Here is a 10,810-nt window from a genome sequence, read left to right on the forward strand (position 1 = left end):
AGTATACATGGTTATATATAACATACTCGGTACATAATTCACATAGTCAATTTCACACAGATAAGGGTCTAAGTAGTGCTTACTGACCTCACGGAAGGTCCACAGTTGACTTGGGCGACCCGTGCAACCTTAACACACATTTCAGTAAAAATAGGCTCACACCCATTTGGCCCGCCTGTGTGGCCCACACGCCCAGATTGGCCTTGGCCCGTATGGATCACACAATCTGGCTCAAATTTCTATGCGCCCGTATGGATTACCTGTGTGGGCCCACACGACCCAAATCAGTCTAGCTCGTGTGTCATACATGGCCTCTCTGGCCATCACACGGCTGTGTCTAGCGCGCACGGCTTGGCCTTGTTGATCAGAGTCCCATGTTAGGGTACACAGCCTTCCACATGGGCAACCACACACCCGTGTGGAGTCGACAGTTAGGTTTTTGACTTTAATCGAAACCTTGTTTTTAGTATTAAAATTTTTAAAATTTAAAAAATTAATTAAATGTCTATCAATAAAGTTAAAAAAATTAACTTTTTTTTATTTATGTTAAAGTAATTTAACAAAATACACAAATTTAAATATTAAAAAAACAGAAAGTTTAAATAAAAGATTAGAATGGCGAAATAATTGATTATGCTAAAAGAAAAAAGAGCTCTGATCTTTGATACATGTTAGTGTTGAAATCAGGAAAAAGGGGGGGGGGGGTGTACTCCGCTTCTTATCCTTTATGTAATTTTGCGGCTTCAAGGGATATGCTTGCCAACAATACCAGCCCAAGTCTATCCTCAACAAAGGCTGAAGGAAAATATATTTTTTTATATAGGTAAATTATACTATTAATTATTCAATTATTAGTGTAATTCTTTTCAATTTCAATTTTATCATTAATGTTTTAAATTATTTTTGTTTTAGTTACTCATTGCTAAATGATAGTGTCAGTTTTAATTGGTATAACAATACATTTAGTAATTAATATTTATACATCTTATTAATTTGATCTTAATTTTAAATAATTTAATAAATTTAACCTATAATATTTATGAATTCTATCAATTCGATCTTCAAACAAATATAATTAAATTATTAATATAAAATATAATATTTTGAGGAATTTGTACCCAAACTAGATTATGCTAATGATATTGTTGTCAATGGCTTTAAGGATCCTGGTAGAAATATAAATAAGATTGAAGTAACTGTTATGGGTTTCTAATTTCTTAAAGTCTCAAAATATATCTATACGGAGTGAAATGTTGTGCAATAGCAGGGACTTAGAATATGAAAGTTTCCCATCAAGCATGTTCCAAATCTTGTTTCCTTTTAATTTTATTGATTTATCTTTCAGATTTACCTTTGGCAAATGAGAAGAAGAGATGCAAGACATATGTAGGGGGGTTTGATCACCACTGCCCTGCTTTTGGAACTCAATTCGTATTTCGCAATACATTTCTTAGGCTTAGTTTGGATAGATAGTGCGCTTATCTTTAGAAAGATTAAAAATAGCAGTGATAATAAGATTAGATACTGCAACGATAAGATTAGAAACAGCAGTAGAGTGTGTGTTTGAATTCAAACACAGCCGTAGCAGTGAGATAAGAATAAAAAAATTACTATTAAAGACATTACATTAAATTATGTTATATTATATATGTAAAATAAATAATTATATACCATATTAAATAATATATATTAATTTTTTGTTTATGTTAAAACAAAAAATTTATTAATAAACAATAACATTACATATAGTTCATATATCTACTTATTTACAATTAACTTTTATTTATATATTTATTTTAAAATATATTTATAGTAAATATTAAAATAATTATGCCAATAAACATATAATTTATATATTTTATGATAAATTTATATATTTACTACATCAACATACAAAAGAATAAAATTTATTTAATTGCTATATAATAATAACATTGATAATTTACTTATTTGAATACCCAAAGGTCTTATTTTCACACCCATATGAAGGATAAAGTGGTAAAATTATTATCCACTATAGTTGCTTTTTGTTTACTGGTGTTTGACACTCCAATCCAAAACTTCCTCACTAATGCGTTAAAAGGTCTTTCGCTGGTCAAATTTATTATCATCCTAATGAGTATACGTAATACGATTACACCAAAATTAAGAGTAAACGTAATTCATTGAAAATAACTGACCATCCAAAGTAGCCCTTAATATGCTCTTCTCTTGTAAATTATTATTTGCTTGTATGATTGTTCTTAACTAAATTTTATCCTCCTTACTAGTGGTTGATGGTGTTTTTATATCATCATGCAGCTCAAAAGAATTATGTCTTTTTGTGTTGTTCTTCGATTTCATTGTTTTTTGGATTTTGTTCTTAAAAAATGAATTTCGTACCTATATTTTTTTTAGAATTAATTGCAAATTTGGTTGAACTGACCTGGATAAGAATCGATTAGGGTATTATTTAAAGAGGGGTTTGAACCAATTGACTTAAGATTTAGTACATACTAGTTGAATGAGGCGATTGAACTAATTAAACTAGATTTTTAATATTTTTTATTTGCACGTCATTTTTTTTAACACGATAAAAGACTTCAAGTTCCAAATTGATAAAAAATTTAAATACTAAAATAATAATTGAGTGCAATTCTAGGGGCAAGTAGTGCATTAATAATAGCAATTAATACGATAAAATTATCTTGGGTATACAACACCATACGTTACCCAACTATGGGTTTATTTCTTTTTTAGTCATTCAACTATAAATTTATTTTTAAATTGGTCACCCAATTAATCGAGATTTTTTTGTCCATTTTTTTAACACATCGAAAACTTCAAGTACCAAACTGATAAAAATTTTGTTGAGTATGACTCCTATTTTAGTCAAATTTGAGAAATAATCTTTCAGTTAAACTCTATTTGTTTATTTCAATCAAACTCTTATTAGTCTAGATTATTTTATTATTATTTGACCTATGAGTTTAGCCTATAAATAAGCTCTTTTACAATTTTAGAAAAAATACATCTATTAGAGATTAGAACTTATAACATATTTAGAGAATTTTATGTTTACATTTTGAGGGTTCTTTATTTTCAGGGTTTAGTTTTTATCTCCATCTTTTGTATTCTTCGTTCTTTTGCCATTATAGTAAAATTATCTTTGCTCGTTGTTTTTTATTCTCTTTGGAGGGGTTTTTCCACGTTAAATTTCTGTGTTTAGTTTCTCAATTTATTTTGCTATTTTTTTTACTTGTTACTTAATCGGGTCGATTCCAACAAATTTAAATACTAAAATAATAATTGAATGCAATTCTAGGGGCAAGTAGTGCATTAATAATAGCAATTAATACAATAAAATTATCTTAGGTATACAACACCATAGGTCACCCAATTATGGGGTTGTTTCTTTTTTAATCATTCAACTATGATTTTTTTTTTAAATTGGTCACCCAATCAATCTAGATTTTTTTTTGTCCATTCCCCGTTAATTGATGTTAAATATCTAACAAGAGGGAGACATGGCAGTTAAAAAATTAGCTACTAACAAACTTAGCTCCCAACTTATCTATTTAGTCATACTTTTTAAAAAAATAACCCTCAAAATTTACAAAGGTGGAGAGGGAGATGGGGAAGGGGAAGGTTTTTTATTTAAAATTAATATAATTATTTTATTTAATATTAATATAAATTTTAAATTTATTACTATTATTTTAAAATATTTTTGTATTTTTATATATTTTTAAATTTTTTTAGAATTATGATAAAATTGAGATCATTTGTAAATTTTGAAGGATAATTTTTTAAAATTTTGATTAAGTTGATATAATATGGAAAAGTTGAGGATTAAAATTTTTATTATACCCACTTTTTAACTGTCACGTCACTCTTTCATTAAATACTTAACAGTAATTAATGAAAATGGAGAAAAAAAAATAGTTTCGTTTAATTGAGAGACCAACCTAAAAATTTCATAGTTGGATAATAAAAAAGATGAATATAAAAAAAATCATATATGGGTGACCAATGGAGTAATTTACACATTTATATCTAAAGATTCCAAAATGCCGTTCTTCCGCATTAATAAAAAGTTCTTTGGTAAAGCTGACATCACCTGCTTAGCTCACACACCGTCCATTTCCTGGAATCATCCATGACATATGAATTTAACATGTGGAAATTAACTCACCGCTTAGATTTATGGCATCTTTTTTTATATAATTTGTTTTATTAATTGGTAATGAAAACTAAAAATATCTCTACTATTATTTAAATATCTTGGTGTTGTGAATAAATGAGATACTAACTCAATTCAACAACTATAAAACAGAAATCATATATTTTTAAAAAAATATTACAAAAAATTACTCTCTTAACAATTTAGACTTACGTGCACCAAGTTTTAAGACCTTAACCTTGTGAACGCAGCCAATATTTAATTAACAAAATCTAAGGAAATATTCCCAAGCTGCATCTAATGCTCTTGACATAAAGTTGATATAATTAATTTGAATTAACTAAAAATAAATAATTACACGAATTTTATCTAATTGACTCTTACTATTATTATTTCGATTAAAACTATTAATATCAGACCTGTTGTTAATATTTTTGAGATACTAAATAAAATAATAACTTAAAAGGTTAAAGAAAATTTACCTTAAAATTTGAAAAGAAAAAACCTTTTTAGCCCTTGACCCTGATGGCCACAGTTCCATAACCCATTATTCTTTAATTACTCTACGTAAACACTCATAAAGTTTCAGCTTGTTAATTTAATATTCAATTCTTAATGATTTGTATTACTATGTTTATCATTACTCATTAATTTGCATAACAATAATTATTTCTTAATGTTTCTCATTACACTTCCTTCTTTTATTCAATTATAAAGTTTTATTTTTCATTGCGTTAGCTTGCCCCAGGTGTGACCTAAGTTCAAGTCGTACTAATAGTATTGTTGTTAACGTTTTATTCTCTTCTTATAATTCACTAAAAAAAACATTCTATATATTTTAAATTTTCAGTTGAAATTTTTACTAGTTTATCACTATATATTTTTTATATGAATTGTTATTTGATATATTGACCATTGAATTTTTTAATTCCATAAATAAAATTAAGAAACTGTAATGTATTTAATTTTAATATTTTAAATATAAATTAGAGGCATGCTAGTAGCATACTACTCAAATATAATTATAAATGAATATATTTAAATTTTATAATTTTGGTATATTATAAATTTAAATTATTTAACCAATTTGGAGTTGCAATGTAACTACAAAACCACTACAAATATGTTAATAAAAAAATAAAAAAAATGTTAACAAAAACTTTAAAATGTAAAATAAATATGGGGAAATATTCCTTAATATTATTTTAACCAATCAAATAATATAGTCTGCACAATGATTCCATGTACTATCCGTAAAGTATAAAACCTCGACTTAATAAAATAATCGAAAATTTTAGAGAGAAGAAGATGATGGTGAAATTTAAAGCGGGAATGTGGTGTTAATAATCGCAGAGTAGGGAGTAGGGGCCAAGGTTTTTTGTCTTGGGATGGGAACAGTGGTGTTAATATCTTACCGTGAATGTGGTCCACTGCAATGTGTATTCATGGACCACCTTCCAACCATTTTTAATCTTTTAATCAACTTAATAACCTTGTTTTCAAATTTGATCTCTATCACTTTTTTTATTATTTATTTATTAATTTCCAATATGTAGTGCAAAAACAGCAGGCGACAATCAAATCCAAATATGTACCCTTTGTCGATAAAAGGAAAATAAGATGTAATCACCACAAGGACATGTTTTAAAAGAGGGCATTTGTTGGATTGTAGTTGAACAAATCAACCCACTAGAAATTAATAAAAAATATTTTAGCAGTGGGAAAATGTTGAAAATGCTATTTCAGCATGTGAATCAAATGGTGTATTATGTATTTATTAAGCATGAAGAAGGACCAACCGTAAGGCAACGCCTTGGGATGACTTCTTACCTTCTTATCATTGTTTTGCACCTCTTTTTTTATACAACCAAATATTTAAGTTATATTATCATCATCAAATTTACTAAAAGTGTTGGATAGAATTATTGCACTCTTAAAAAAATATTTAAAATTGACATTTTTTGGACTATGAAAGAATTCAATTTTGAATCTTAAATTTTAAAATTTTTTATCAACTTTTTTTTTATTTTTAAAAATTTTTAAATTATTTATTTGTGTGAATAAATAATTTCATGTCTATAAAGTATATACGAATTATTATGTGAGTTGTTAAGTCAATATTTTAGTTAATTTTCTGGTAAAAATGTGATTAATTTGATTAATGAATAAATTTAAGTAGAATATTGAATAGATTTATGTAAAAGAAAATAATATAAAGATATTTGGAGCTAATAATGGATAACGACTTGTAGCATCCAATATGTAGTTTACAGCTGTAATTATGGTCAAAGTGTTGGGGTTCACACAGTTTCATCTGTAATTAACACTATAAAACAAGTGAGAATGTGTAATTTTATGAAGGCAGGAGCTATGCATGAAAGCAAATCCTAGGCCTAGGGTTTTCTATATTTGCTTAAATTTTTTGCATGTATTCCACTCTAAATTCTTTCATATCAATCAAGACCACAAACAATATTAATATTGGAATTTTAATTTCTGAAAATATGATTTAAAATTTTATCAATAATTCTATATTGAGAGATTATAATTCCATGCTGCATTAGGTTATTCTGTTTGCTTGCTCCTTGACCTTGAACAAGTCATGTAGTATTGGATCATAGCTAGAGTTTGATGAGAAATAAATAGAAAAGCAACATAAAGTCATTTTTTATTAGGTCAATATTTATTATGAGCAGAAAGTGTTTAATGGATATATTCTCACTATGCAAATATTTATTGTTGGAGTAGCAAAATAATGAACAATTGCAGCATAATCGTCAGAATTGCTTGTGTGATTAAACAGAAACGGGCGTTGTTGGCTCCCACGCACTCATATCTATATAACTCCATGCAATGTAAGTTGGTTCTTTAACAATACACCAAAAATCTAATAGCATCCAATATTCCGAATAAGGTAGGCAGGAAAATGGAGGCAAAGGAGGGATATATTCATATAGAGAAAGAAAAATGATGAGTGAATATATGCAGATACCAAGCTCTATTAGATACGCTCCTAAGCGCAATGGCATACTGCCAAAAAGAATAAACGCATGCATGTGAACTTGAAAAAGAAGTAGAAAACAGACAAAAACGAGTCGTGATTCACGAGGGATGTAACATCATCAATTTTGTATCCAGGAAATAGTTTGATACTTTTTCTAGTTTGAAGCCCCACATGGGTGGACAAGAGGGATCGACCAGGATTTACTTTACTCGGCTTGAAATTTCCCCCTCACTGAATTCACATATATTTTCATTTCCTCATCTGACTCTTTTGAAGTCGCCCCGTTCACTCTTTCAACAGTCATTATATCCTCAAAGTAACCCCACCAAGGGGCCCAGTTCCTCCATATATGGAGTTAATAATTCTAGGGTACATCTTTACTAGTATATATGATAAATATGGGGCTCAAAGTCCATGTTACTAGTCTAAACGCATTTAATTTTCAAAACAGGGTCATGCGCCATATAAATGACACCTCATTAGCTTAGTGTTTGGTGCTATTCGAGTACTTGAAGAGAAGAAAAGAGAAGAGAAGCTGAAAGGAAGATGGTGAGGGCTCCTTTCTATGACAAGAATGGAATGAAGAAAGGTGCATGGAGTCCGGAAGAAGATCATAAGCTACGTTCTTATATACAAAAATTTGGCCTTTGGAACTGGCGTGAACTACCCAAGTATGCTGGTAAATATATATTTTCCTGCTTCATTAATTACTCAAATATCTACAATGCACTCCCATCCCCATGATTTTATGGAGAAAGCTATGGAGTTTTACCTAATCTTTTCTAGATTTCATTCATATTTACTTGTTTTCAACTGCAATTATCAAATGAAAGGTTTATGGGTGGATTTTGGAGATTGTTTTTTTCCCTCAATTTTCTTTTCCTTTTTTTTTTGTTTTAATTTGTTTCTTGTCTTTTGACTAAAATTGCACTGATTTGTTTTCGCCAAATTAGCAAATTTATTTGGCTGGCTAATGTGTTTGGTTTTAATTTGTTCATAATATCATCTAATTTGGCTAAATGTTCATCAGGTCTTGAAAGGTGCGGAAAGAGTTGCAGATTAAGGTGGATGAATTACCTGCGGCCTGATGTAAAGCATGGAAACTACACTGAAGAAGAAGATGCTTTGATCATGAAATTACACCAAGAATACGGAAATAGGTTAGATCCAGTTTTAGCATCTAGCTGGTTATGCTAACTTAGATACAATCTTTTATCAAGAGAGAGAGACAATCTTATCCCTATCCACCTCATATGTTAAAAAAAAAATGGAAGAAGAAGAAAATTTATCAACTAAGACCCTAAGTGATTTAGAATTCAAAATTATAGCTGTAGTTTGTGTTAATTGATGGATAAACTAGATTACTATAATTCTAAAATCATTTAATCTTTTAAGATTTCATAAATTATAGCCACAAACTTATTTTAATCTTTAAAATCTTTTTGTAATAATTTTATATATAACTGATTTAAAGACTACAATCTTATTTTAAACATGAAAATAATTGTTAAATTTATAAATTAATTTGGATAAAAAAATTCAAATCCAAACATATGAACAATTGCTCAACTTAGATTTCAATAGGAAGAATTTAAACTTAAAAAATTTCGAAATTTGATTTAACCAAGGTGGTACTTTTTTCCTAAAGAATCATTTAGTGGAGCCTTACGCAAGCATGTAATCGTCATATTGCTGGTATAAGAAAATTAAATAAGCATGAATATGTACAGATGGTCGATGATCGCTGCACGTTTGCCAGGAAGAACAGATAATGAAATAAAAAACCATTGGCACACTCGTCTGAAGACTCGTGCGAAGCGAAATCAAATATCATCTACAGATTCCCAAAGTGAGTCCGCCCATAGTTGGGAAGGTGAAGGTGAAAGCATGGTTATTGATACTCCCCCCAACATGATATTAGAGAGTTCACGCTTGTCTCCAACAACATCATCCACTACTGAATTCTCCTCCTTCAGCCCTCCCCCAATCGACAGTGGATATACATCCAACTTAAATCTCAGTGGCGGTGCTGTAGAACCTCCTTCTTCTTCTTCTACAGAAATATATGAAGATCAAAGAGGCGGAGGAGATTTCTGGAGTGAACCCTTTGTAGCAGACAACGTCTACAACCAAGATGGTTATCCATCATCATCCTTGGGTAGGGGTGGGTTTGATATGCCCTTGCCTTACGATCACTTTTATGATGATGATTCCCTGGATTTAGTTTTATATCAAATGATGCAAGGATGGGTATAATTTTCGGCTTAGACTTGGTTTTATGGTATGCCACCATCAACTGCATTGTAAGTTAAATGAACAACTAAATTATGTTAGCAATTAATGTTAACACTCATGCTTCTTCCATGTAATAATCATAAAGTGAACTGAGATAGTGGATTCATCATGCTGCTTTCCATGCGAGTTTCAAGTTTTTAGGTTCAACAATTATAAAACTAATTACTACGACTCTTTTATTATTATTTTCAATTAATTTCTTAAATTTAAGGTACATGTGAAAAAAATTTAGTATAAATAATATACTATAAAAATAATATTTTAAATTTAATTAAGCCACAAATCAACTAGATATAATTTATCAAATATTGAAATAGCGACTACAATTGCTCCGCTTCTAACTGAAACCAAGTTGCTCTAGGATTAGTTTAACATTATTTTTTTTAGTTTAACGTTACTTTTGAAAAGTTCTTTTAAAAAGTGATTTTAAAAAGTATTTTTGAAAAGTTTTGTTTAAGATTAGGGTTCGTTTTTTATATGTAAAAAGTTTTACGGAAAATGTTTTCTGCATTTTCCTATATTTGTTTCATAGAAAGTAGCTTGATCAACGAAAAATAACTTACTGGTCAACAAAAAAAAAGCCCCTTTTTTTAGTAAAATGACTTACAGGACAGTGGAAAATAAACATTTTTTTCCAGTAAAATGACTTCCTCTTTACAAAGCGCAAGTCATTTTCCAGAAAAGAACTTCTCTATAAGTAATTTTATTTTTATATAAAAATTAACTTAAATCAAGCTTAATATTATTATAATGATAATAATTTTTATTTTTATTTTTAAAAATATTTAAAATTAGTAAACTATTAATATAAAATATTATATTTTTCAATATTATTAAACATACATCAATATTATTAAACATACATATTTAATTATTTATATTTATTCATACAATAAATTATTAATATAATTTATTATTTTAATAAATTATTTAATGTTTCAATTTTAATTTAATAATAAATATTTATTACAATTATAAATATATTAATAATAAATATTTTGTAGTTTAAAGGTTAAAATATGTCATGAGTCTATGTAATATTCACAAATTTGCATTTTTAGTCTTTGTATGCTTATTTTCAAGAATTTAGTCCCTCCACTTTTCAAATTTGAAAATCAAGTTCAATTGTTGACATTTTTTTTGTCAATTTTGTTGATGTCACATTTGTTAATAAAAAAAAACTCACTCGATAGTCATGTAACTAAAAAATGACATTATAATGAACTTGAATTTAAGAAAATATTTTTAATATATGCAAAGCCAATGTAAAATATAAATTTATGTATATAAGATAAACTCAATTAAATAATGAAAATATAAAAAAATCTCAAATGCATGTTTGTTTCATT

General features: G+C 28.1%; 1 protein-coding gene across 1 annotated transcript; it reads left to right on the forward strand.

Annotated features, from left to right (window-relative positions):
• The first annotated feature begins 7,582 nt into the window (after positions 1–7,582).
• On the forward strand, positions 7,583–9,629 carry LOC107938055 (transcription factor MYB10). Its single transcript, XM_016871089.2, has 3 exons — positions 7,583–7,845; positions 8,197–8,326; positions 8,897–9,629. The coding sequence occupies exons 1-3, from the start codon at positions 7,713–7,715 to the stop codon at positions 9,420–9,422; spliced, it is 789 nt and encodes a 262-aa protein (XP_016726578.1). The 5' UTR covers positions 7,583–7,712; the 3' UTR covers positions 9,423–9,629.
• The last annotated feature ends 1,181 nt before the right edge of the window (positions 9,630–10,810 follow it).

Source organism: Gossypium hirsutum, chromosome A12 (genome assembly GCF_007990345.1).
Source record: "Gossypium hirsutum isolate 1008001.06 chromosome A12, Gossypium_hirsutum_v2.1, whole genome shotgun sequence".
Taxonomy (NCBI): Eukaryota; Viridiplantae; Streptophyta; class Magnoliopsida; order Malvales; family Malvaceae; genus Gossypium; species Gossypium hirsutum.

Excerpts from the sequence above, each read along its gene's own strand:
- LOC107938055 (XM_016871089.2), top strand. The coding sequence starts at position 7,713 with ATGGTGAGGGCTCCTTTCTATGACAAGAATGGAATGAAGAAAGGTGCA. Across the intron at positions 7,846-8,196 it reads TGAACTACCCAAGTATGCTG|GTCTTGAAAGGTGCGGAAAG; the intron begins GTAAATATATAT and ends AATGTTCATCAG. Across the intron at positions 8,327-8,896 it reads CACCAAGAATACGGAAATAG|ATGGTCGATGATCGCTGCAC; the intron begins GTTAGATCCAGT and ends GAATATGTACAG.